This window comes from Mastacembelus armatus, chromosome 16 (assembly GCF_900324485.2).
Source record: "Mastacembelus armatus chromosome 16, fMasArm1.2, whole genome shotgun sequence".
NCBI classification, from domain to species: Eukaryota; Metazoa; Chordata; class Actinopteri; order Synbranchiformes; family Mastacembelidae; genus Mastacembelus; species Mastacembelus armatus.
Window position 1 is genome coordinate 17,281,876 of NC_046648.1, and position 26,667 is coordinate 17,308,542.

A 26,667-nucleotide genomic window follows, 5' to 3' on the forward strand; every position below is an offset into this window, starting at 1 on the left:
AAAGAAATCATCAACAGAACAGCTGACTTTGTGGTGTTTTCTTGATACACTGTATTGAGCCAATTTAGACCAGGTCGGTTGAAAGTGCAAAAACAGAGAAAGAGACATAAAATGCACAAAATATAAACAATAAAAACAGTACCAATGAACCAACGAACCAGAACCAACTGGTAAACAGTACAAGAAAAAAATAGACCTTTCAAAAAGATCATTTGAGGGCCTTTAAAACAAGACACCAACAACTATAAACGACTATCCAATCCCCTTCGGTCACCAGCATGAATTCATTTAAAGTCCTGAGTAGTAACACATAAGCAAATCCATGGGCCAATTTCCATTTTATACTGAACAAAGATTCCAAAATACCCATCAGTGCACAAACACTGAGGATACAAGAAGAAACAGAAACAATTCAAGACATGCATAACTTAATCCACCTAGAATACCTACCTATCCAAATCCGATAAGTTTTACTCCCTTGAAGCTAATGTTGTGGAGGAGTCATGCAACTTTAGAGACCTCTGTCATTGGCAACAACGTAGTAAAACATAAATAACTCTAAACATTAAAGCAGAACTAGGTCTTTTTTTTTTTTTTTATAAACTGACACTCTATATTGGACTGCACACAAATTACAGAGGTAACACCTCACATAATGCCATATTCATAGTGTCACTCATCTGACTTCTGGTTTAAAATAAAATTTTGTGTGGAGCAGTCATGCACTGTCCGGAGAATCTGAGAGTCTCTACACTCCCCGTGCAGCCCGTAATCTTTACTGGCTGAAAAATGCAGAAAGTAGAAGAGAAACGTCTGTCCTGCGATGACATGATGATGATGATGTCATCAAGCACAATAAATATGCTGATTGGAGCAAAAATAAAGAAGTTACATTTGCAACTAAACTATACAGATTAATATACAGTTTTTGAGAAATACAGAGATTGGAGTGGATAATTTACATGACAAAAATGTGTTCTCTTGCTGAAGAGTATTACACCAAATGCATAATGCATAATTTAGTATAATAATTTATTATTTCAAATTTAACAAAAACCCAAGCTCCAAACTTGCTTAGTGCAAATAAACCACTACCAACCAATATAAAACACAAATACATCTTACAGTGAGACATTAAACCGCAGTTAATACCTACAGAGTTTTCCCCAAAAATTCTATTTTCAGCAAAAGGCTAGAATAGTTAAAAGAAGCAAGGATGACTTTTAATTAACTCATATATGACACAAGAGACACATTCCTGGGCTCAGTTTCAAGAAGGACTATCAACTGGAAAGCTGCATGCTGACTTATCTCATAACCTGGTAGAAGAAAAGTACAGTGACGATCAGGAAACCCAGAAACCACCAATAGGAATCTGCAGAGTCGAAGACACAGACAGTTAAAGAGTTGTAGATTGGGTCAATGAAAAAAGATGCTGCAGTTCAGAACGTGATACAAAATCTACAGTCTTTGGGCAGAAAATGCTGCTGTTCTGTGGGCAGAACAAACATGACTTTTATTACCTGTGCACAGCTCTCTCTTACTGACCTCTCTATGGTATAATCAAGCTACAGCCTGTTTCTTTTCCTTTGACATAGACTGGATAACTTTTCCTTCGTTTATAGTCTTTAGATATGCTAAGCTACGCTAACAGACTCTAGCTAAAGCATATGTTTAATATTATCATCTAACTCTGAGCAAGAAACCAAATTAGCGTATTTACCAAAATTTCACCAAACAACAGTCTTGGATAGTTACCTGGCTCTGGACTCTCTACCAGCACGCTGACAGAGACAGGAGCGTCCAGGGATGGGTGAGACACCCTGCAGGTGATTTTCGTTCCCGGGGTGAGACTGGAGGCCACAGTGAGGTGAGATGACAGGGAGTACGTCCCATCACCATGCTGCCGATGGCTGGACAGAGAACCCTGATCTGGAGACACTTTAGGCTCTGTGTCTGTGGGAGAGAGGGATGACCACTCCATCTAAAAGGCAGAAGAGAGAGAAATTAAACAGATAAGACAGGACAGTTTATTTTTATAGCATATTTTTATACAGGTTAGTGTGATTCAAAGTGCTGATACTGCCAGTAGATCTTTTTTTTTATATTTGGCATTTCTACTTTCATCTTTACTATTTATTTTAAATCTATGAGGTTTAATGCCACCCAGTGGCATTAAATGGGTGTCACAGAAGGTAGCTACATATGAAAACACAGTTACAGACCTGAGCATCCAGTGGGTAATATTTACTGCAGTGGCAACTCAGTGTCTGGAATGATTTCTTCAAAACTAACTTCTCCTCTGAGAGTGAAACATCAGGCGGTTCTGAAAACAAAGAGAACCAAAGGAGGAATTATAAGACATAACAAGGATTGTTCTGAATTGATGGTACAGATTAGGTTGACACTTACGAATAACATGGAGTTGAATGACCTGCTGGGCGTGGAAATGGCCTAAACTGACTGTGCAGATGTAGGTTCCCTCATCCATGATCCTCAGCTTGTTTAAAGTCAAAGAGACGTCACCCTCACCAACAACCTGGGCAGCATCGATGCTTGATCCACTCCTATCTACATGCACTGGAAACAAAAAATGAGACAGGCGCTGACAGAACATTCTACAGTGAAGATCCTTATACTTATATAACATCTTCCTCAGCAGATTGTGTTTGCTTAGATGCCACAGAAATAAAGATGTTGAAACTCTCCATGATTCCAGCACTTTTTGTGCTTTGACAGCTAATTTCATGATACTATGTCATGCTAATATTTGGCAACGAATTAAATACATAGAACTCAAGTTATTTTTACTTATTTTAGGTGACTCATAGTGAAATTAGGACATAGACAAAAATTGTTGTCAAAGGCTTAAAAACATATCAATTAGAGCTTTTACATGTATTAACTAAAGTTAACTTACACTAATGTACCATTGTCAGTGCAATCACTCAGAGCAACTAGAAGCCATCCCCAGTCTCCAGACCATGGATGAAGCAGACACCTGTTCATGCCCACAACACTAACCTACTGTGTTTTCATCTGTGTCTTCTAGCCTCGTCTTCATTTCAAGAACTTTCCACCCCTTTCCCCGGTGCTGCAGTCGCCATTCAATGCCCACTTCCTGTGAGAGGGGCGTGTCCTGCTGCTTGAAGCCACAGTTCAGGAGGACGTCACCTCTCAGAGGCGCGGTTACAGACTTTATGTGGGAAAACACCAAGAATATCACTGAGGGACAGGAAGCAAAGACAACAGCAGAGAGAAAAGATGTTATTGTCCATCTAACAAAACAAAAGAAACCTTCCTCTGACTCCTTCTTCAATTCGAGATCTCACCCTCAGTCAGCAGAGTTCCTGACTGGCTAAGAGGCAGACCCAGTTTATTTTGTATCACGGTTGACGGGTTCTTGTCCACTGTCAAAGCCTGTAGAATCAACGAAGTGCTGAACTCAACTCCCTCCACATTAAGGGACACCATGAAATAAGCTGGATCTGAACTTTCCTGGGATCCACGAGGAGAGTAACGACTTATCTCACACATCACCTGCTGCTCATTGCAGTCTGCATGGAGCAACACATCTGCATTGGGGATCTCGGGTGATGAAGCTGCCACAAAGTGGACAAAGAGAGGAGAAGTTTAAAACAAGCTTTGCTTATTTTACACCAAACTTTATGCACAGAGAAAACAGAAAACACCTTTGGACTCAAATAGGATGAGATCTGGATCAGGGATTGAGGGCGGTACAAATGGAGTGAGTGTTTCGAGTGATTCATCAGGAGCAACTGCAACGGCTCTTAAAACAAGAGTGGCTGGGGTCCGTGTGAAATGAGCTCCACCTCCCATCCCACCTAATCCAACTCCTTCCTCCACAAAGGCACAGGATAGGACCACATCTGCAAATCCATCCGCTGAGAAACAAAGGACAGAGGTTAAATTTTCATCTTTAGAAATAAAGATTTCCATCCATCCACTTTCTATACCTGCTTATTCCTTAACCAGGGTCACAGGGATCTGCTGGAGCCTATCCCAGCTCTCTTTCAGGTGAAAGGCAGGGGTACACCCTGGACAGGTCACCAGTCCATCACAGGGCCACATATAGACACAACCTAACATGCATGTTTTTTGACTGTGGGAGGAAACCGGAGTACCTGGAGTAAACCCATGCTGTGAGGCAACAGTGCTAACCACTCATCTACCATGAAATAAAGATTTAATGGACAAATGTCAACTTTTGCAGTTACATAGTGGAAAATCACCACCTTTAACATAGAAATGTTTGTCATTTGCAAGTAAATTCTTATAGTGGACTTCTTGGTCTTTGCCCATATGTTATGTGTTACTATATGAGTTAATTCTGGATATTTTACTTTGTTTAGTTCATATTAATCATTTAATTATTCTAACACATTTTATATGTTTAATAATACTAGCCTTTGGACACATTTACATATTTGGGTGTTCAGTTAACCTTTTAAACATTGATTGCAACTCTAGCTTTGACTAGGTTAGCAGTTGACTTGTTTCTATCTTAGATGTAATAACAGCCAGCTGCACGATTCTTTCTAGGAATCGTCCTAGAAACGCACAGAATCTAATGTGTTACCAAATTCATCTGATCAAACGATGTTAAACAGACGCTGAACTGAATACACTATGCTGCACTACTACAGCCAGCGTCAGTAACACAGGATTAATACTCTTACCACAAACGCACGTCATGAAGCATCCAAATAAAATGACTTCGATCGTCATCACGTCTGTTCTCCGTGTTTTGATCATTTATAGTCACCGTTTAACTTTAGCAGGGAGGATTAAATGAAATAAAAACAGGCATCGAAAGCCTCATCGCACTTGTTTCACTTTTGATTTCAACAACAGCTTATTACGTCTCAACGGGCTTCAACTTTTTATTTATATTTATATTTTTATTTTTATTTTTAGCCGTCCCCATCAATAACTTAGCTGCTAGGTGATAAATAAAGACTAATATAACAGTAACGTTAACTCCTGAGGTAGTGAAGGTGTTATGCCGAAAAGTGACTGTCTGCCAGAAAGTGTTCATCGCCCGCGGGAGCGCGCAGAGCCTGCAACACGTGACTGGTCCATTTTTCCGCATAGAGCTGATTTTGTCCGGATAAATATAAAATTGACAGTGAGGTACGAATGTGCAGAAACAGACTCAACGTGTGTTCCTGTGACATGGTCTGAGTCAATTACTGTGAATTAGTCAAGACATGTGACTGATATACACATGATATATAAGTAATGCATATACACAGGAAGGTTTTATGTAGACCAATGGACTTTCAAAACGGTTGAATGTTTGGCTTCTGAAACGGGCTGTGTAACAGCACATAGCCCACTTACAAGTGTTTTATTCACAACCGACTAGATCCCCCCAAAAAATAACGTTTAAGCAGAGAAAAATGGAGGGGGGGGTCACGTGTTACAGGCTGTGCGCGCTCCTGCGGACTGTGATCGCGGACAGTTTTCAGCATAACGCCTGAGCATGCGCAATGAAAAAGTGAAACTGAGCATATGGGATCGTCCAATCACAGAACACCAAGCAGCGGGTCATCGGTCACTATAGAAACGACTTTGCACGATTATCAACTTTACTTTCTCTCGCTAGATTTAGTGACTTGTTCCTTTTTTTAAATATTCATCTTGGCATGAAAATATGGAGTTTATTTGGATCCCTGAGGAGTTGGATGCTCACATGCATTAAAAGACGTATGCAGGTCTACTTTGCATCACTTTATTCAGACTTAAAGAAAAATGCTTTTGGCAGATTTGAATACAATGCATTTACTTTACTCAGTGACATTCATTCTATAATTTGAGGAAGTTTTGAAATGGTTCTCATCATGATTACTAGAAATGTGAAATTAGTCATTTCACCATCGATTGGAAGATTATCTGAGTTCATAGCTTTTTCTTGAGGCAAGATCTTAGATCTTTAGAGCAAAACTTGTTCTGTTTTTTCTTTTTGTTGTAGATTTCATCAACATGCTTCCTATCATGTAATGGACTACTAATATTTTAGTTCTCCTGCATGGTCTTTTTGATCCAGCCCACATAGTTGGCGACTCTTGTATAGACACCATATCTTCCCTTCTCTCCACAGCCAACCCCCCAGCTGACAATCCCTGCAGCCCAGAACCGTCCGTGGTCACTCAGGGCGTAGGGGCCTCCACTGTCACCTTGGCAGGAATCCTTGCCACCTTCCGGTCTTCCAGCACAGAACATGTTATTTGTCAGGTTGGGTACATCCTTTCCTGCATCCTTCACCGAAGTGATTGACTTAGCGCATATGTTATCCTCCACCACAGGAAGGAGCACATAGTTCAGCTTATTTGTTGAAAACAATCGGCTGTTATTTTTTGTGAGCCCGTAGCCTGATACCAGTCTGAAAAAGATACAGAAGACATAGTGATGGTGAAAATAATTCAGTGTGTCCTGTCTAGAAACTAGACAAGATTCACATGTTGGCACATCAAATGAAAAAAAGCTTCAAAAAGAAGCTTTAATGCAATGCAAAATCATTTAGCAGAGAAGATTAGTTACATCATATACATTAAATTAATTGTGTAATATTTTGAAATAAAACCCAGCAGTTGTTTCCTTACCCAATCAAGCCAGTGAGGTATGTATCTCTCTCTTCTGGCAAACATATTGGCATAATGGATGCGTTAAATGTGATGGGGTCTTTTAGTTTGATCAAGGCAATGTCATTGTTGAAGTCTAAATTGTTGGTATTGGTGTAATTAGGGTGAATGTGGATTGAGGCAGCATATGCAGTGGGATGGTCCAAGGTTTTAACATCATTAAGTCCCATGTAAATCTGTAAATCAACAACACAGAGGAAATAAATGACCAGAAAAAAGCATGGAGGCAATAGATATGCAGAAAACACCAAGAGCAATCCACTTACGTGTACTGTTTCACTTGATACTGGTAAGTTGTTGTGCACTACGACATGAGCTGCAGTCATTATCCAGCGATTTGCAATCACCATGCCTCCTCCCCTGCCTGCAGATATAGTCAGTAGCACTTGCCAGGGGATGGTATTCTCTGGAGCCTCACTGCCACCAGTGATCCTCTGGATGCCAGTTATGTGGTTTGTTGGCTGGCCACAAACTAAATGAGACATATACATATAATAAATACTTTCAGCACAAACTTTCTGCTCCAGTTACACTTGGACCTACATTAGGTAGCCTATTGCAAGGGTTTATTTTTGTAATGAAATGCAATACCTGGTATGCATAGTGGACTGACAACAACGTCATTGTTTGATCTCCACTTTCTGTCTGATTCACAGGTGAAGTTCACTGAAGAGCAGAGCAGAGGGAACAAATGAATAATATGGCTTGGTGTTAATTTGAGTTTAAGAACAACTTAAAAGTAAAAGAAAATCTTGAATGCTGACCACCCCACCTTTCTGCAGTGATGTAGAAGTGTACTCCATGTTGTTTCAGTACACCATGACATCACTGTAGTACGTGATTACAGAACACATGTCTGCTCCTGCATCCTCAATTTGGTTTTAAGTTACTTTTTCAGCAACAGTGAGTACTTTTGCATGCGTCATACCACAGCTAACCATTTGGCATTTTGCTTTGTAAGATATGCATGTAAATATATTTCGTATTTACAGGCAGTCTTTGAATTCCATGTATTTATGTATTATACAAAATCTATAAACTAAAAAAAACTGTTTAAATTGTGTTTAAATTGTGTGTTCATCACATTAACTGTCAAGTGTTTCATGACATAATGTGAAATTATATTATGAATAAGTAGTAACGCAGGAGAGAACTACCACAAACTACAAATTCCTACACAATTCTAATGTCACATAAGCAAAAATGAATGGAATTTAAATACACCTCAAGCAGGTGTGAAGAATTTAATAATGTAAATCAGTTGCTGTAAGTATCATTAGGAAAAAAAAAAAACTATAACTGTACATCACATAACACCATATGTGAATATCTCACCATTTAGACTCCCAAAGAAATAGTAGAAGGGCTCATTACAGTGATACTGAATAACAGAACGATACTGATTCTGAAAGCCAGACAAGAAGGTCACCCCTCCATTCAGCAAAGGTTGAGGTTCTCCACAGTCAATTACTGCAGAAGAAAAAAAAACAAGGACATGTTAAAATTTCACCATTGAGATGTGAGGAATTATAAAATGGCTTAATTAGTTGCTCTTGAATCACAACACAGTTTACATTTATTTTAGAATAAGTTATAAAGGTAAAACACACTGTGACATTCTGGCAGAGGAAGGTGCCACTGCCCGTTGCTTTGGCACATGGCAGAGAAGCTCTCGATCTCCTGGCCATTCTGAATGGTAAGAGGGGAGTCAGTCTTATATCACATATTACATCAGTTCAGACAAATCATTTTCTTTATTGCCTATTGTAATAACAATTAAGACAAGCTTCATCAAACCATCATCAGCTTGTATCCTTGGTCACAGCGCACAAAGATGTAGTCTCTGTAGAAAAACTGGGTCGGATTAGGAGTGACCCTGCCTTTGACCACATTACCAGGAGGTGGACAGTTTACTCCTGAAAACACCACAGACCAGTGAACGTAACATCAACTACGTACATGAAATTACCCAAGTGTTAGTTTCACATGGTGAAAAATGTATTTAACTCAGTGACAGTGGCACTCATAACAGTGCTCTCATCCCTCTCCCCCCTCACTGTGTGTGCTGTAGTCCAGGCTCCATCCGTTGCTCAGGCCCTCTTCATCAGTGTGGTAATCCAGTGTAACAGTATTGGAATTTGTTACTATTAGACCTGGACTCTTTGCACCACACAGCTTTATGGGCTCTCTGTCTGGAATGGTCACCTTTATGATAGAGAGGTATCATACAGTTCAGTTTTTGTATAACATAGGCCAAAACATGCATGGCCCCTTATTTTTGTTAAAGTATTGCATAGAAGCTGCTTATCATTACCTGCAACCAGTGATAGGGACACTTTGTGCCTTGCTCTGTGTTTACACTCTCGATGTGAAAGTTGTCGGAGAAGTTGAGAGTGATGATGAAGCCAGATTCTACAGAAATAATATACTGGCAGGACACAGAATGAGGTGGGGAATTAGGGTATCCTGGACTGAACAGATGTCCCTCTGGCTCATCAAAAATTCCACCACCACAGGATACTGGGTGCACAGAAAAGGAAGAAACAATATTGTAAATACAATCATGTAAAATGTTCACCTCTAAGATTGATTTGAACTTGCCAAAAATGACTTGCAAGCATCTCTGCTATACTCACACACACAGGTGCGCTGGTCTGAGCGTAGTTCATAGCCATGGTGACAGGAGCAGATGTATGATCCAAGGATGTTGAGGCAGATCTGAGCACAGAGTGGACCTGAGCCATCTACAGGTTCAGGTGCAGAACACTCATCTATGTCTGATGGTGAGAAAGTCATCATGTTAACGTTAGATGGATCAGAAGAATGGAACTGACAGAAAAGTGTGCAGAAGAAGAAGTGCTACCTATTGCTTGGTATTGAGCAGAGAAGCCCACATTCTGGTGCCGCTCTGGGTTGTTGTTGTCTGTCTGAAATATGAGGGTGAGTTTGTTGCCAGGAGACAGGATGGGATGGTTGCCTGGGTGATGCCCATCAGCAGAATTCTCATGGCCACAAAACCTTCCCAGGACCTTTCCATTGTAGAGAACCTGATATGATCGATAAAGGTTTAATTAGATCGAGGACGTTTTGCTTTGAAAGTGTGTCTGAGTTGTAATTACTTATTTGTCAAGAATATTAAACACCATGTAGTGTTGTCAGGAGCAACTTTGGCCAAGAAGACAACGGTGGCCAAAGAAGACCAACTCTCCTAAAAAGCCCTGGAAAAACAACATGGAGCTGCCTTGTTGTGAGAATAATATTAAAACGTCAATGGTCCATAACGCATACCATGTCTATGACAGCTCATAAGATTCACTTTGTGGTGATATCTTGTGTCAGAAATAGAGGTATTTGTGGTCTACTGGACATGGGTTTGCATATTAACCCATAGGAGCCCTTGGTAACACAGGGTTCACAAGCCCTTTACTGGAAGGTTCCTAATAAATGGTATGTAAGTAGTTGCTAAAGTGCAAAGTTCAAGTTGTCAGTGGTGATATTTAAGTCTGGTTGTCAAAACTGGCTTTTCAGTCATACTTCAGTTTGAACCTCTACACTAAAGCATTGGTCTGTCTTTTATGTGTGTGTTGCAATATGACTGACTGTAAGGGCATCGTAGTAGCAGCCTGGAGAAGCTTCAATGTCCATGTGTGTGAAGGTCAGCCGTATCTGGTAGCCCTCAGGTACACTGAGGTCCCACTGCTCCTGCAGGTTGGGAGGGTAAGGCTGGGGATACTCAGGGGACTGGACCTCCCCATACATAGCAGGCACAGAGTCAGGAAGCCACATGGACTCACATACTGACAGATACAGAAACCTGGAAAGTTGCATGAACAGAGAGAGATTGATCTGTTTGTCAGTCTGTGGTCATCTGCGCTGCTGGTCCAAAGTTGATGCAAACAGAAAAGAATAAACACTGTGTGACACAATCAGTACAACTGTGGAAGCTACATAATATTGTTGAGACTTTATATATGGCAAACTGAGAGCTGGATCAGTCAATGTAGAAAAAACAGCTCAACTGCAATATTAGTTGTATAGAAGATAACACACAATAATAGAAGCAGCTCCAGATATGATGTGTTTCTTATTAATTTCTTGAAATTAGGCGAGAAATTAATAGGAAACACGATTTAATAACAACAACCAAATGGGTTAAAGATTTCAGTGTAACTTACCAGATGATACCGAAGGTCCACTTCATCTCTGGATTAATTCTATCTATCAGCGAACCGATCTGCTGTTGTAGGCGCAAATGTCTGACATTCAAGTGAAACATTAATGTCAGAAAGTTTGTTGGTTCCAGTGTTTAGCAACCCATTGCGTTAATGCCAGGAATATGCCTTATTTGTTTTGGCAAAACCAAATAAATGCTTGACTAAATTATACAGAAACAGGGTTGATGTTAAGACAGAAAATTAGGATAAAAGTGTGTTTTATTATTCTTATTTTAGTCAGAGCTACTTAAAATATTTTTTTAAAAACTATCTCAATATTGTTTTTAAAGCACACAGATTGAAAACCCTCATTTCAAACACTGGGTTATTCACTCACGTCCCTCACTGTACCACTAGAGGGGGCTATTTGCACTATTCACCGTTCTCAAAACACAAGTGGGAAATTACATTTGGATATCAAAACAGGTAAAGCAGCTGATTCCCTCTCTTTGCATTATAACTATGCTGATCTGTTGCTTTTCTTTACATGATTCGAGTTCCCATTATTTGGGGGATGCAAACAGGAATCAGTCCATGTTGACACTGGAACTAGTGTGTTACCTGCAAGCCACAGTGTTTTAAAGCCTATATCACATTTTGGCAAATTGGAAGGATGAAAAGTGTGTCGGACTATCTGTCTGTTGTTCCTGTTTTCCATGTTCACTGATAGATACAATAAATCCAAAAATGGATGTACGGTCAGGTGTTATTGAATTACTTTGATACTTAAGTAAATTAACATGATGATTTCCAGTCACATAGTGGACTTACAAGGAGTGTCTCTATTTTATTTATTTATTTTTTTATGGTTCCAAGCACCAAAGATGTTGGAACCCATTGTTATTATCATTGTTAATACTATTATACTATTAAAATTGGTTGTGGGGAATTAGAAGAACATGCAAATTGACTCTTTAAAAAATATCATGTCAACCATAAGTGGGCGCATTTAACTATATAGTTCAGGTAACATTTCTCACAGTGAGTGTGTATTCAATGATCCAATATGACAATGTATTTCTGCTTCTTTCTTTGGTGCTAAATGGGCCATTCCAGGCACAGAAAATGCTTTTTGCACTCACACAATTTATATTTTCAAGAGGCATTATTGTCACACAAATCGTAACTTAGCTTGAACAAACCGAAATCTTTTCTGTGCTTGCATCTTCTTCTTTTAATTTCGCTCATTTACCTCCTCTTTGCGGCCAGAGTCCTGCACATTCACTCAGCTTCTCTCGAATTGTCTCCACATTTCATCTTTGTGTGCACAACTCTGTTACAAATGTACCACAGAACCAGCAAGTAAATATATTCAAGAATTATATATTAGAGTGTATGGAGGCCCCAAAAATGCACGTATCAAAGCTGTTTCTGATTGACAGCTGATAAAAACACACATTCTCTGTAGTTAATTTGCAAACATTTCCTTTAATGTAGTAGTGACGTATATTATTGACTGTATTTATTAGCATTGTTACACTGATTGTTACTACAAGATTATAGTGTATAGTGAAATTTTTGAGATGTGAACCAGTACTGAAATGGATTACAATATTGTGGGTAGTAGCAAAGTATCTACCCTGTCATCTTCCCTCTTTTTAAGATGTTTCTACTTCATTTATTGTCTCCTTAATCCAGTCTACATAATTAGCCACCTTGGTATAATAACCCTTGTACTTCTTCTGGCGACAGGGGGATCCCCAGGACACAATGCCACTGAGATAATAAGGCTCATTGCCTGCAGATAACATAGGTACAAAAAATGGGCCTCCACTGTCTTGGAGACAGCTGTCCTTCCCAAAAGCTCCAGCACAGAACATGTTATTAGTGAAAATCATACGTTTGTTAGGTGTCCTGTGAGGAGTATTCTCACACTCTGTAAGGGAGTAGACCCCAATCTGAGCGTATTTTAACACAGTGGATTTACGCCTCAATTCTGTAAATCCCCAGCCTGAAACTGTGCCTTGTTCGTTTTCTGCCAAGCTGCTACTTACCTCTGGCAGACAGATTGGAAGAAGGTTTGGGCCAAAATTGACTCTGGAAGCTAATCGGATAAGGGCGATATCATTGTCATAATTGATACGTTCATTAGTACCTGTCGTGTAACCAGGATGAATTATGATCCTCTCACTGTTCATGACAACTACGTTATTATTTGACGTATCTACTAGTCCACCATAGAGGCGCAAAGAGCTGCCCTCTACATTTTCCACAACATGAGCTGCTGTTACAGCCCATTGGTCATTGATCAGTGATGCTCCTCCTCTGCTCGGCTCTTCTATCAAAAGATTCCAAGGTATTTCTCCCAGTGTTGCATTTTCACCTCCCCAAATTCTGCCTGCACTTGACCCAGTGTCAGGCCTCCCACACACTGAAATGAATCAGAAGGCATGAAGAAGTTCAAATGACAAAAGATCTGCAAATAAATAATGACTAATATTGAAAAGTACCAGATATAATTTAAGTCGTACCTGGCGTGCATTTTGGCATTTCTTTCATGCCACCGCTTGATACCCAATCACCACTGGCACTGCAAGTATATGTGTCTGAAAGATTTAAGGAAACTTATTGGTGAAACAGCAGAATTAAAAAAAAGAAACAGAAGAATCATGCTTTCTTAAAAATGTGTTTATGGAAAGAATCAGAAAATGAATCTGTAAAAGCTTATAGTCACCATCTCCTTCCAGTGTATAGTAGTTTGAACTACACTTAAACTGGATCTGGTCGTTGTAATGAGTGTGTGAGCCCACCACCTGAAGTATGCTATCTTCAGGAAGTTCAGGAAAACCACAGTCCACAGCTGTATATGAGAATATATGAGAAAACATTGTGAAAGACAGTGTGAAAAAAAACAAGAAATCCAAGAGAGTCAGTCATTTAAGAAATATGGACTGTCGGCTGTTTTGACATGATTTTATGTGCAACTGTATAAGTGTCTGTATGCATGATTGTATGTGTATTCCTAATGTTGTCTGTTTTTACTTCTTTTATTATAGCACTTTGAGATTTGTCTTTCAAATGTAAAGTGCATTATAAATAAAATGCATTAGTATTATTATTATTATTATTATTAAATTTAAAAAAAGAAATTGGTTTAGAGTCAGACTCACGTTCACAGCGGTTAGTGGGGGTCCATATGCCTGTACTCTGGCATGTTGTCTTATACTCTGTGCTCTGCATGCCTTGCTGCTTTGCAAAGGAGAACTTAATTAACTTCATCATGGCTTAAACACACACACACACACACACATATATATATATGTTAAATTTTCAGGTTCTATATAGACTCACAGTATACACCACATAGCCAAGATCGCAGGTTACAGTCACTGTTTGACCTCTATGATATTCTGGTTTCTGAGGCGTCACAGTGGAGTGTGAGGATATTTTTGCTGGGCAGACCTTCTCTGCAATTGACATGTAAAAAGATCATTTGTTTCCAACAGATATGATGACAAATATTTTTTTCCCACTAGTGCACAGATGAGGAGGCAGCAGTACCTCTGGTCTTGAAGTGGAAATTGAAACCTTTGTTGGTGCCAAAACCATCAGAAGTGAAATGGATTTTGACATGGTGTGAATGAGTGAGGAAGGGAGACGGGGGTGGCGTGTGGCCACAGAATGGTCCCAGAGTCCCAGAGTGAGTCTCAATCTGTAGATGAAACAACAACATTTCAATTTCAATGGATGAAATTGAAACAACAATTTCATCCATCAATGTACGATTCCTGAAATCTTCACTGTTCTGTTTTTACTGGTGAATCATGCAGATATGTATGTCATCAAACTATTCACCGCACACGTAAAATCCAAAATATGCGTTAAACATATAAACAATAACTTTAGAAGCCATCTAAATTATCACAGGGGTGTCACTGGTGGGAAAGCATTAGTTAAATGGAAATCAGCTGGTAAGACAGTAACCAAGCAAAAATACAGGGACATCCTGGAGGAAAATCTAATGAAGTCTGGAAATTTGTAGCAGATTTGTTTTTTCATTAATTCAATTCAATTTATTTGTATAGCGCCAAATCACAATACAAATCATCTCAAGGCACTTTACAAAAACTAAAACTAAAAACCCAACAATTCCCTTATGAGCAAGCACTTGGCGACAGTGGAGAGGAAAAAACTCCCTTTAACGGAAGAAAAAAACCTCCAGCAGAACCGGGCTCAGTTTGGGAGGCCATCTGCCTCGACCGGTTGGGGTGAGTGGATAGAGCAGAGAGAAAAGAACAGCAACAATAAACAACAAATAGACACTGCAAGTTGGTGGGGCCAGTAACTGCACATCAGCGATAAACAGCTCCAGGACCAGGGACACCTGCAGAAGGTACAGAGAGAGAGAGAGAGAGAGAGAGAGGGAGGGAGAGAGCACAAACTAGGGGAGAGAGAGAGCACAAGGTTAGTAACATTCAATGGTGGAATATACATGAGGTCGGAGAGAAGGGGGAGGGGGGGGCGGGTAGGGTAGGGGAGCTCAGTGCACCAATGGTCCTCGGGCAGTCTAGGCCTATAGCAGCATAACTAACTAAGGGATGGTTCAGGGTTGCCTGAAGCCAGCCCTAACTATATGCTTTGTCAAAGAGGAAGGTTTTAAGTCTAGCCTTAAAAGTACAGAGAGTGTCTGCCTCCTGAACCCAGGCTGAGAGCTGGTTCCACAGGAGAGGAGCTTGATAGCTAAAGGCTCTGCCTCCCATTCTGCTTTTGAGAACTCTGGGAACCACAAGTAGGCCTGCACTCTGAGAGCGAAGTGGTCTATTGGGATAATATGGTACTATGAGGTCTTTAAGGTATGAAGGAGCTTGATTATGAAGGGATTTGTATGTGAGAAGAAGGATTTTAAATTCTATTCTATATTTTACAGGGAGCCAATGAAGAGAAGCCAATATAGGAGAAATATGATCTCTCTTGCTAGTTCCTGTCAGGACTCTGGCTGCGGCATTCTGGATTAATTGGAGGCTTTTTATTAAGATATTAGGACATCCAGATAGTAATGAGTTACAGTAATCTAGCCTTGAGGAAACAAACGCATGGACTAGTTTTTCTGCATCATTTTGAGACAGGATGTTCCTAATTTTGGAAATGTTGCGCAGGTGAAAGAATGCAGTTCTAGAAATTTGTTTTATGTGTGAGTTAAAGGACATGTCCTGGTCAAAAATAACTCCAAGGTTTTTTACAGTAGTGCTGGAGGCCAGGGCTATGCCATCTAGAGTAGCTATAATTTTAGAAAAGTTATTTCTGAGATTTTTAGGCCCAAATATAATGACTTCTGTTTTCTCCGAGTTTAAAAGTAAAAAGTTACTGGTCATCCAAGCCTTTATGTCAGTTAGACAGGCTTGAAGTCTGGTTAACTGGTTTGTGTTAACAGGTTTAATAGATTGATATAACTGAGTTATTAAGTAATTAAGCTAATAAGCACAAAGCCAAAGTTACTAAGGTGTGGCTACTGTGTTAATGTCCTGGGAAGTCAGAGTCTAGGGCCAGAAAAATTGTAGTATCCAGATGTGCAAAGCTGATAGGGACATTTATCCACACAGCCTCGAGGCTGTAAATGCTGCCAAATGTGACTCTAATGCCTGCTGACCAACACATATGCAAAGAAATAGTTTGTATTTTTTAAATTTGAAATAGATTTTTGTAAAGATCGGTTTTCTATAAATCTTTATACAGATGATTGATGTGCCTTGTCCATCATCACATCAGTGATCACTTTTTATTAGCAAAGTATGACATTTTTCCAAAATGCGTAACACTGGGAAGCCGTAATATAGTCAAAATGAAACACCATGGTTTCAACATTTTTGTCTCAACTTCCTCTTGATGTTCTGTAAAGTTAAGAGATTTTAAAGAAAACAGGCTCCTATGTGCTTTTTACCCTTTCTGATTTTACACCTACCCTCAGTGCATCTATGCATTGACCACCAGTGCCATCCTCCACATCAAAATGCTCAGAGAAGTGCAGCTCCAGCTGCAGGTGAGGTGCCACAGACAGGGTGTACTGACAGTTGGCATTCTCTGCATATGGACCAGGCCAGAATGGGCTGGATATGGCACCTTTGCGCAGTCCTGACAGATCTTCTGAGCAACTCACTGTGTTGAACATCAGATTTCATTGTCATTACCAACTTCATTTAAATGAATATAATCATAAGCATTACACAGACTGCTGTCTTGTCATCTGACTCTCCTCTTTGCCCTCGTTTTTCTCCCCATCTTGCGTGCTCCTGCTTCCTCTATTTTCCTATTTTCACTTCATGTTTTCAGTTTTGCTCCTTCTTCCTTGTGTTCCTTTGTCTGACTTGGCTCATAATGAGATTATTTGTACCTGTGCAAGTGTGTTTGTCTGTGGCCAATTGGTATCCATGACGACAGGAGCAGTGGTAACCGCCGATGACGTTGTGACAGAACTGGGTACATTTGTTGTCAGGGTCATGCTCGCATTCATCAAAGTCTGAGGGGGCAGAAATAGTAATATGTAGATTAGCACGGTGCACAAGACAGTTTTTTAAATACTCAGTATATATGCTCATGCAAACCTACTGACAGTAGATTTACTTTCAGCTGCGTCACAATGTGTGTGTGCCAGCAGCCCTAGACGCTTAATATGACTAATATTATATTATTATTATTAATACATGTTTACATACATTTATGATGCAAAAACACATTAAACTGTTTCCAAGTCAGCTTTAGGAGCAATAAACTCATTGGGAATTGTCTAAAAGTGTGTAAAATAAATAATTTTGTATAAAATTCTAAAAATAAAATGGACACAAATACACAGTTAACTTTGGATGGGCTTCATGTAGCTCAGAATTTATCTTTTGTGTCTCACCTTGCACAGTGTAAAAGCCTGTGAAGCCTGTGTGCCTCTTGATGTTCGAGTAGTCGGAGTGAAAGGCAAGAGAGAGACAGCCGCCAGGGGAAGAGACGAGAAAGGGGTTTACAGCGGAGTGAAGCTCCTCAAAGTCCTTTTCGCCACAAAGAACAGAAATAAGCTTTCCATTTGAGAAAACCTTAAAAAAAAAAGAAGATGAGAGAAAAATTCAGAAACGTTATGTTGTCGAACGAATCATAAAACTAGTACCGAAAATTCTGGGTTCATCTTGACACCCAACCTTTACTGCATCGTTTTCACAATCTTGACTGTCTTCCATGTCCATGTGGATAAACCTGATGGAGAGGGTGTGACCTTTGGGGGCACACCTGCTCCAGTTCAGGCTGGCATGGGGCAAGTATCCACTGGGATAACCTGGAGAGTTTACCCAACCCAGCAGCGTTGAGTTTGCCGAGTGGAAGAGCAGGAGAAGAAGAAGACTAAGGGAAATTCAAGGTGCAAAGAGTTTGACAAAAAAAAAAGTTAGAAAACATAAAGTTTATAATGAAAAGATAAATTAAATTAAATGTTAGAAATAAAGCCAGCCAGATTTGCTTGTGCACAAAACATAAAAACACTATATCCCAAATGTAAAAACCAGATAAACTTACTTCTTAAGAATTCAAACTAATTGTAAACCATGGTACCATGGTTTACAATTAGTTTGAATTCTTAAGAAGTAAGTTTATCTGTAGTAGTAATTAGTAATTAGTAGTAACTATCTGTTCTGTAGTACTAAAATGCAAAACCTACCTTAATCCTAACATGATGATCTGAGCAAATCTCTTCTCAAATAAGCTGTCAATCTCTCTCCTTCCCCTTTTTCTTATTAAATTATTTTCAATCTCTCAGTCCAGCCTGCTAACCCCTTCCTGTCTCACACAAATTTTGCACGAGTAAGCATTTATAAATCTATATGTAGCTTGTTTTTTTGTAACAAAGGGGCAAGTGAGGGTAAGTGGCACAACAGGAAGACAGACAGAGAACAAAAACTTTTCAGGTTGAATATAGCAACAAACTCGCCCTTTAGTTTTATCTCAGCAACATTCCTCTGGAGATGGAGTAAAAGGAAAGGGTGTAGTTGGGAGAGGAAATGTCTAATTGTGCTGCTTTACCTTGTACAGTCACACCGAATCAAAACTGTCCTGTAGCTATGGAAACATAGTGCTTACTTTGCAGTGGGGCCAAGGCAGGAAGGAAATGAGGAGAGACTAAAAGAGACAGAGAGTTAGAGACGCTGAGGGGGAAACTGCAGATGAGGGTCATTGGGGTTTTCCATTGTGTAGGATTAGAAAAGACATAAAAAAGTAGGCAAGGTAGAGTAAGGAGGGGAAACATACACAGGCACAGACAGATCAGACGAAGTGGATTCAGAAGAACACAGGCAGTGAGTGTGTGAACATCAGAAAACGAGACAGGCAAAAGAGATCTCACTGTTAGTGATGGTCTGATCTACGACAAACCAACCAGCTGTACTTTCAAACATAAGGAGGAAGTGTAGAGGAAGCGTTCAAAGAAAGACTTTCGTTACAGTTTCAGACTTGGATATTTTACGTACGGGTGGAGGACTGAAATTGGATGGGTTAAGATGACTTGTCCAAGTGATAAGTACACCCTTAAAAACGGGAACTGCTGTGATCGCTGTCCTGCAGGTCAGTCAATATCACAAAATTAAGTTACTAACTTCTCTTTTTAGATGGCAAACTGTAAATATCCAGCTGTTCTGTTTTCTTCATCTATACATATACGCATTTGCATTACTGGTATATCTAATTCTTCTGTATATCTCCGCTTTCTCACCTATTCCCAGGAATGCATATGCAGACTGAGTGTGATGGCAAAAAGATGACTGAGTGTGCTAAGTGCGGACCTGGGCTATACACAGCCACACCGAATCACTTGAATAGCTGCCATGTCTGCGCAGACTGCAGTTCCCGTAAGTCACGCCCACACACATACAGTACCGTACTGTACATACATGCACACACACACACACACATTTTTTTGATCAATATCAAATATCTCAACCTGAGTTTTGGAGAAACGCTTAATAAATGATGCACAAAATATCTGTGACATTGCCATCTGATGGCATGGCAATGGTCTTTGATTTCAGTATTTCAAGTAGCTTAAATTAAAAGCCTTCACACGAAAATATGATGCTGCCAATGTGGAATTAGAGGATTTTTTAACAACTTATTTTTTTAAAAACAATTATGCCACACTTTTAATTCAACTCTATATTAATTAACGCATGATGTACACTTCAAATAGGCCAAACAGTAACAGAACGTGTTCGTAGTAGGAGTGAGCATACGAAAAAAACTACAATGAAATGCAAAACAACTACAAAAAGTTAAATCGCTGCAGAGATGTAGTAGAAGGAGATGCAAAATTACCCAAAATAGGCACATAATGACTGAATAGAGACCAGAATGACCTAAAAGTATCTTTTGGTCTGGCCTCTTGCTTCTATGACCCACAAACCAGCCATTTCTTTAGATTCTCACTTCAGATGGGTCAAATGTTTACACAGACTCTGGGTCATGTGGGACAGACCTCTGGGGGAGCAACAAGCATTGCATCCTCCTTCAATATATTTATTCTCTCTTAATCTTTCAGATAACAAACAGAAGAAAGTGAAAGACTGTACAGCTACGCAGAACACAGTGTGCGAGTGTGAGTCTGGTTTCTACTGTACCAATGATCAGTGTGACCACTGCAAACCAGTGACCATCTGCAGTCTGGGTGAAGGAGTCAAGATTCCAGGTAGGCCTTTAGAATATCTTGCAAAATAAATGATCACCATCTTACCAAGGTACAGCAATAACGCCACATCTCACTCTTTCTTGCAGCCACTCGCACCAGTGATACAATGTGTGCTCCATGTGCAAATGGGACGTACAGCAATGTAACAGATTTCATCTCACCCTGTAAACCGCATACCAAGTAAGGAAGCATCTCAACAAGTATGGGGTTATTTTTATAATTAAAGCTGAAAGAGGATGCCAGTCTTTTTAATGTGGTAAAATGTGAGTGAATCATTTATTAACCACTCATTGGCAAACATCAGAAATTATTTATTTCAGTTGACACTCTGTCTGCAAGCCCACAATATACCACAACGCCTACTATACTGTAGCCATAGTTCATCCATACTGTACAGTAAGAATGAACATTTTACCGGTTGGAGTAATATTTTCTGCAGCTTGTGTGAGGTTTTTTGTCATACATCCCTTTTTAGTACATTGTAGTGGGACAAACATGACCTCTGTTTCCTATTTTAGTTGCAGTTACACTATACTTATGAGGATATTTGTCTGTCTTTTCCAGTTGTGAGGACTTTGGGAGAGTGCTGAAAATTCCAGGAACTCAAACAACTGATGCCGTCTGTGATGACGTCAAACATTGTAAGTTTCTAGTTTTAACCATAGGTCGTAATTTCACAAAATTCTGATTTAAAATCTGATTTTAAAGATACAGACTCAGCTGTTCTTTCAGAAGTTGTCTTATCCTCAGCTGTTGACCTTCAGTTCCTGTCATATGGCCAGAGAAAATGGAAATGATAGAGATGGGAAATTATTGCAATGGAAGAAATTAATAGAAAGGATGTTATGCTTTTCACCTAAAGAGAGCTGGGATAGACTCCAGCAGATCTCCATGACCCTGGTTAGGAATAAGCGGGTATAGATGATGGATGGATGGATGGATGGATGGATGGATGGATGGATGGATGTTGTAGTTAGTCTTTTTCTGACTGGTGGTAAAGGGTCATTTCTACTTTAGGTAATAAAGATTAAAGCCGCTTGATGTTCTTTATAATAACATCTTACAGAGAATAATCACCTGAATCTGCAGCTTCCCTCAACTTAACTGAGCGTTTAGTTTATGCTCACTGCCTCAGCTGCAAAAAAGATCACACATTACATTTTGTCCTCACTAATTAAAAAATCATTTAGAAAATCTTTTTAGGGTTCATCACCTGCAACACTATGTAATTTTCCTGTTAAACTTTATACTCAAGTTCAAACAGTTTCTGAGAACATACAGTTTGAGTCAAACAGTGAAAGCAGCGAACCACATCAGTAAGAATGATATACAAATCAAACATGCAACACTACAGATCAGTAACGTGAGAAAATTACCTGACATGTTTTTCTCTAGAAGTAAAAACGTCTGTAACACAAAAAGGAAAATCTGTTCCAACCGGCAGAGACCGTGGCCACACTTTAATTTAATCTGTCCTAGTTAGCGTGAGTGCAGCGCGTATCTTCAAACAATAATTTAAAACACACTGTAATGTAATTATAAGGAGACATGATCATTTTACATATTTATAACTGTCATACAACTATAATTATCATTTTAAACTCACATTAAAACAAAACATAGTTTAGAAATTATTTATAATGCGCTGTATGATTTATTCACGCTTGTAATCACACAGCTGAACTTAATTATTAACTTTATGAAATGTGTTAGAACTGTTGTCAAATATATTAATAAACATTTAAAGATGTAAGTAACAAAATAAGCTGATATTACAAATACATTATAGTATATTATAAAATAAAATATAGTGTTTAGTTAGTGTCACCAAAAATTTTATACTTTGATATGATTTGCCAGTAGTGGACTGAAATATAGACAGATGAAATTTTTACTGACAATAGGTTTCAGTAATCACACATTCCTAAACCATATTTCCCAGAAGTTACAGTGAACTGATCAAAACCCTTGTGTGCGTAAGTAAAATAACTTGTGTATGTAACATACATATGGACTCCTATAACCCCCCTCCCCCTCCTTTGTGTTCTTCAGTTTGTTCCTGGATATTGCCAGCAAGCCTGTGGTCAGGACTGGTGTTGACGCTGCTTGTTCTGTTTGCTGTTGTCATCTGCAGGAAGGCAAAACGTGCATCATACAGAGCAGGTATGTACAACACGTCACAGGTGTAGGTGTGTTTCAGCTCTGTTTTTCACAAACATTTGTTCTCCTATTTTTAAAAAGGGTCTTTCTTAAGAGGGACCTAAGCAGTGCACAAGCATGTCTGCTCAGCGGCTGTAACTAGACGTGCTCCTAGCCACAACTGTGAGAGACAATGCGCTTTGAAGTCGTACAGTTTAAGGTCACTGCTTATTTCGATCATACATGCACTCCCACTGTTTCCTTTACAGTGAATTCAGGGGAAATGAAATCTCTGAGTAAGGTTTTAAAGAAACATACCTGAATTTTCATCAGATTTGCCTCAGTATCGCCTCATTGTGATAATTGAAAATGTGTAATTTCTGCAGAATTTATAACGCTGACAGATTAACTGCCTGTTCTCATTGTGACAAGCTCAACAAATATGACAAACTGAATGGAGAAACCACATCCTGTACATACTCAGGTTGACACAGTTATTTGGTACAGTGTGACGCACACTCCACTGCCAGCCAACTCATACTGAGAACAGGACCTACACATGTGACTCAGTCATACAAATGCTCTTTCTGACGTTTTGTTGTTATTTCATTGGCATTTGCTCTACTTCCAATTAAACTATGTGCCAACACTGGCATTTACAGATGAAATGTGATTAAGTAGGGCAGCACAGTAGTGGGGTGGTTAGCATTGTGGCCTCACTGCAACAAAGGTTCTGGGTTTGAATCCCAATCAACTCTGGGGACTTTCTTCTTCCCCATGTCTGTGGGTACTCTGGCTTCCAAACAGGTTAGGGTTGGGGTTAACTGGTGACTCTAAATTTCCTATAGGTGTGAATGTGTGTGACACCCTGTGACAATCTGTCCAGGGTGTACCCTGCCTCTCACCCATATGTCCAGTACATAATAGGTGGATGGAACACAATTAATCAAAACAATGGCAGGCTTTACGTGTTGTTCTCCCAGTTTGATAGTGAGATGTTTTAAATGAAACACGCTAGTTGTGAAAGATTGCACCAGAGTAGTTTTTTTTTTTTTTTTTTTTTTAGATATCTGTGTGTGTACATTTCTAAAAAAAGGATTTCTACCTAAATAACTAAAAGGCTTGTTTACTTTCACATGCTAGCCACACTGATAATTTCGGTTTTGTTGCGTGAGGTTTTTTTTTTAGACAGCAGTGATACAAAAGCATTACACAGAACGTGGAATTTGCAGCTTGAAGTGTTGTTTCTATGGTCAAATCTATTAAACTGAAAACTGTTTGAGGTCTGTGGTCTGTGAGTGTAAGATATAATTATACACGTGAAATAGGAGACAAGCAGTTCAGCTTTTTAATTAAATATTTTTTACTTTTTTTTTTTTCAGTGAAGAACAAAATGAATTTCAACAAATTCCACCAAGGTAATTTAAACCTTTCATAGAAAAACATATCAGACACAATATTACTCCCACCACATAATTTTTATGTTCTGGGAATTATACTTAAGTATTCACCCAATCATTTTTTGTATTAAACCATTTGCACAAAACCCCCTATAGGGACAAAAGTGAAAAACTGAAAATTTACATAATCATGCTGCAAATCCAGATAGGCATCAATATATGCCAAAACACAAAAGCTAATTGGATTTGCTACACTGCTGTACCCCTGCCTTCCACCCAAAGAGAGCTCTGCGGAGTGATGAGCTATGCGGTCCCACCAGACTTTACAGCTGGATTTATGGCTGTTCAGAATTACTCAGTGCTCACTATGGTGAATGTATTAAATGTATTATTGCACTGTAGAGTTTGTTTTGCTATGGTGTAGTCATGTCAGAATGCAGTGTGTAAGTCTAGCCACTGTGTGGTACCCACAAAAGCTCCACAATGTAAAGGAAAAAGTAGCGTAGGCTCTCGGCACGTATACATGGGCGGATTAGAAAGCAGTGGGCCCCCTGGGCACAGATATGTAAAAGACCCCCGTCTCTCCTACACTTCTCAGATCAAGACCGATAGATCGAGCAACCACATGACTTGCAGGCAGTTTGTGTATTTATGTTGTTGTTTTGTGTCTGTTTTACTTCAGCTTTTACTCCTTAGACAGCTCTTTGTAGTCACTTCCCGCTTATTTTAATTGTTCTGTTTCATTTGGTCGTTTTGCATATTTCTACAGTCATTGCTCTCTGTTTCACTTTGAGTCATTTTGTAGTTTTGAAGCAGATCACATTACAGGGGTGGATGAGCACATTCTTAAGAGTTTGATCAGGTTTTCCGCCCTGACAACATGACACCATTGGACTGTATTTTAACCAGATGTGACTACGACCTATACATCTGTATAAAGGAAACTGCTTTTTTTTTACAAAAAAATTTTGCAGGTACAATACGTGCTAATCATTTTTCCCAGAAATAATGGGTGTATGCAAAATTATTAACAGCAGCATATCTGAGTGAATACTGGTGCTACACAGCTTTCTTTCATTTTTTGACGAACTGTCACCTACAGACAAGTCAGTATGATTTGATCGGCAGCATACATGATACATTTAATAAATATTTTGATAAATATTTATCATGATTATAAGAGGCATCGCTGTAAGGAGGACACTGAATCATTTCATTTTTGACCCACTTTTTTTCTATGTGACAGCTGGTTCCCCGGACCCTGTAATTCTAATACAGCCGGTTCCTGCAGCACCGGACAGTTCGCTTGAGTTTCCGTTACCTTCCACAGAGTTGAACGGTCACTGCCAAGGGAGCTGCACCGTGGAGGACTGCAAGTTATTTTTTAACCAAGGTGATAAATTCTCAGAAAGCTCCAAATTACAAATACGCAACAGCTTTTAAACAATGATCAGACTGACTTCCCCCCCCCCTCTCTTTTACCCAGATGATAGCCTCGGCTTCAGCATAAACAGTAGCTATCCTATAACACCACTGAAGGCCTCGGTTTCATTTGCTGATTCCAGTCACAACAATGGAAGCGTGGGACACAGCAACTTCCTGAGGACCCACTCTGAGCCGCAGGAGGACGAGTGGTGTGGGACCTAATGAACCAAATGCTCTGCTAACAATATACTGATGGAGAACTGAGCCTCTTTGAAGATGCTGCAGCATCTGTTTCAGTCTATAAATGTAATTATTTACACACACAAAAAAAATGGATGATAGTTTGTCGCCCCCTGCAGGACTTTTAATGAACTTTTGCTTGGGTGATACATTTCTGTGTAGCATTTGAAATGAAACTTAAGAGCTAAAAATCCTGATAAAGTTACTGAGAAATTATTTAATATATGTACAGACGTCTTAATTGTTATGGGTTATATCTGTCTCTTTTAAGGATTAACTGTGATTTGCTGTGTTTTTCTTACTGTCAGCAAATTCAATGAAAACATGTATATCAGCAACAAATGAATTTTAACAGTTATTGTGTATGTAGCAAAAGCCTGACAGGTTTTATTCCTCTGCTCCGTTGGAAAAAAAAAAAAAAAAACCTTTAAAACTCATTAGTGAGCCACTGTAGTTCAGCACAAGCTCCAATTATGCTGCCTTGCTGCTGTACTGAAAATGTGTATTAATCCACAGTGGAAAATAGTCCCTAACTAATGCTGTATTTATTGGTGTATCTTTTATTTAATCCATAGGATTTGTGCAGTTTTCAGATCAGTTTTCAGAACTGTTTAGCTGTGACATGTTTTTAAAGATCGAAGAAATGGGCTAAGTGCCACAAACATGATATTGAGATAGACTAACACATTGACTTTAGAGTTTTCATGGGATTTGTTGACACTAAGAATTTAAAAATAAATCCAGAATTATCCTTTAATGTAAACTTTGTAATTATGCTTTAAATGATTTCTAATTTATTTTATATTATCTCGACTTCTGGCAGCACGATGGCCGAGTGGTTAGCATTGTTGCCCCAGGTGTGTGGGTTTACTCCGGGTACTCCGGTTTCCTCCCACAGTCCAAAAACATGTATGTCAGGTTGATCGGTGATTCAC

The 26,667-nt window shown here is 39.3% G+C and overlaps 4 protein-coding genes and 1 long non-coding RNA gene across 6 annotated transcripts; 2 read left to right on the forward strand and 3 right to left on the reverse strand.

The window, feature by feature from the left end:
- Nucleotides 1-321: 321 nt before the first annotated feature.
- Nucleotides 322-5,055, reverse strand: tapbpl (TAP binding protein like). The gene is made up of 8 exons (XM_026317527.2): nucleotides 4,701-5,055; nucleotides 3,693-3,905; nucleotides 3,333-3,602; nucleotides 3,025-3,225; nucleotides 2,413-2,580; nucleotides 2,226-2,326; nucleotides 1,759-1,984; nucleotides 322-1,375 (listed from the first exon to the last, which is right to left on the reverse strand). The coding sequence occupies exons 1-8, from the start codon at nucleotides 4,774-4,776 to the stop codon at nucleotides 1,308-1,310; spliced, it is 1,323 nt and encodes a 440-aa protein (XP_026173312.1). The 5' UTR covers nucleotides 4,777-5,055; the 3' UTR covers nucleotides 322-1,307.
- Nucleotides 5,056-5,593: 538 nt separating this feature from the next.
- LOC113136630 (uncharacterized) lies at nucleotides 5,594-7,675 on the forward strand. Its single transcript, XR_003296274.1, has 3 exons — nucleotides 5,594-5,730; nucleotides 6,125-6,258; nucleotides 7,322-7,675. It is a non-coding gene; the product is annotated as an uncharacterized LOC113136630 (long non-coding RNA).
- Nucleotides 5,840-10,973, reverse strand: c1r (complement component 1, r subcomponent). The gene is made up of 13 exons (XM_026317592.1): nucleotides 10,841-10,973; nucleotides 10,266-10,479; nucleotides 9,529-9,712; nucleotides 9,302-9,442; nucleotides 8,980-9,185; nucleotides 8,723-8,870; nucleotides 8,463-8,581; nucleotides 8,276-8,354; nucleotides 8,001-8,135; nucleotides 7,257-7,331; nucleotides 6,932-7,137; nucleotides 6,627-6,841; nucleotides 5,840-6,406 (listed from the first exon to the last, which is right to left on the reverse strand). The coding sequence occupies exons 1-13, from the start codon at nucleotides 10,939-10,941 to the stop codon at nucleotides 6,040-6,042; spliced, it is 2,190 nt and encodes a 729-aa protein (XP_026173377.1). The 5' UTR covers nucleotides 10,942-10,973; the 3' UTR covers nucleotides 5,840-6,039.
- Nucleotides 10,974-12,409: 1,436 nt separating this feature from the next.
- c1s.2 (complement component 1, s subcomponent .2) lies at nucleotides 12,410-18,661 on the reverse strand. Its single transcript, XM_026317469.1, has 11 exons — nucleotides 18,513-18,661; nucleotides 18,001-18,199; nucleotides 17,718-17,898; nucleotides 17,208-17,333; nucleotides 16,779-16,972; nucleotides 14,381-14,531; nucleotides 14,171-14,286; nucleotides 13,990-14,065; nucleotides 13,554-13,679; nucleotides 13,351-13,425; nucleotides 12,410-13,250 (listed from the first exon to the last, which is right to left on the reverse strand). The coding sequence occupies exons 1-11, from the start codon at nucleotides 18,524-18,526 to the stop codon at nucleotides 12,478-12,480; spliced, it is 2,031 nt and encodes a 676-aa protein (XP_026173254.1). The 5' UTR covers nucleotides 18,527-18,661; the 3' UTR covers nucleotides 12,410-12,477.
- Nucleotides 18,662-18,716: 55 nt separating this feature from the next.
- Nucleotides 18,717-26,130, forward strand: LOC113136593 (tumor necrosis factor receptor superfamily member 5). 2 transcript variants are annotated; one of them, XM_026317538.2, is made up of 9 exons: nucleotides 18,718-19,411; nucleotides 19,570-19,695; nucleotides 20,382-20,528; nucleotides 20,615-20,708; nucleotides 21,093-21,169; nucleotides 22,581-22,691; nucleotides 24,050-24,085; nucleotides 25,314-25,460; nucleotides 25,554-26,130. In XM_026317538.2, the coding sequence occupies exons 1-9, from the start codon at nucleotides 19,348-19,350 to the stop codon at nucleotides 25,712-25,714; spliced, it is 963 nt and encodes a 320-aa protein (XP_026173323.1). In that variant the 5' UTR covers nucleotides 18,718-19,347; the 3' UTR covers nucleotides 25,715-26,130. The 2 variants fall into 2 exon arrangements, with proteins under 2 accessions (XP_026173324.1, XP_026173323.1); XM_026317539.2 differs by lacking the exon at nucleotides 24,050-24,085 and having other exon boundaries at nucleotides 18,717-19,411.
- Nucleotides 26,131-26,667: the final 537 nt, after the last annotated feature.

What these genes read in the sequence shown, in the direction of transcription:
- LOC113136593 (XM_026317538.2), top strand. Translation starts at nt 19,348, where the DNA reads ATGACTTGTCCAAGTGATAAGTACACCCTTAAAAACGGGAACTGCTGT. An exon ending in CTGTGATGACGTCAAACATT is followed by an intron (nt 21,170 to 22,580) that starts GTAAGTTTCTAG and finishes TGTGTTCTTCAG; the next exon opens with TTTGTTCCTGGATATTGCCA. An exon ending in ACGTGCATCATACAGAGCAG is followed by an intron (nt 22,692 to 24,049) that starts GTATGTACAACA and finishes TTTTTTTTTCAG; the next exon opens with TGAAGAACAAAATGAATTTC.
- tapbpl (XM_026317527.2), bottom strand. Translation starts at nt 4,776, where the DNA reads ATGATCAAAACACGGAGAACAGACGTGATGACGATCGAAGTCATTTTA. An exon ending in CATCCTATTTGAGTCCAAAG is followed by an intron (nt 3,603 to 3,692) that starts GTGTTTTCTGTT and finishes ACTTTGTGGCAG; the next exon opens with CTTCATCACCCGAGATCCCC. An exon ending in ATTACCCACTGGATGCTCAG is followed by an intron (nt 1,985 to 2,225) that starts GTCTGTAACTGT and finishes TCTGCCTTTTAG; the next exon opens with ATGGAGTGGTCATCCCTCTC.
- c1s.2 (XM_026317469.1), bottom strand. An exon ending in GTGAAAACGATGCAGTAAAG is followed by an intron (nt 17,899 to 18,000) that starts GTTGGGTGTCAA and finishes TTTTTTTTTAAG; the next exon opens with GTTTTCTCAAATGGAAAGCT. An exon ending in AGGCTTTTACACTGTGCAAG is followed by an intron (nt 17,334 to 17,717) that starts GTGAGACACAAA and finishes CTGCCCCCTCAG; the next exon opens with ACTTTGATGAATGCGAGCAT.
- c1r (XM_026317592.1), bottom strand. Translation starts at nt 10,941, where the DNA reads ATGTTTCACTTGAATGTCAGACATTTGCGCCTACAACAGCAGATCGGT. An exon ending in CCTGGACTACAGCACACACA is followed by an intron (nt 8,582 to 8,722) that starts GTGAGGGGGGAG and finishes TGGTGTTTTCAG; the next exon opens with GAGTAAACTGTCCACCTCCT. An exon ending in TTTCTTTGGGAGTCTAAATG is followed by an intron (nt 7,332 to 8,000) that starts GTGAGATATTCA and finishes TCTGCTCTTCAG; the next exon opens with TGAACTTCACCTGTGAATCA.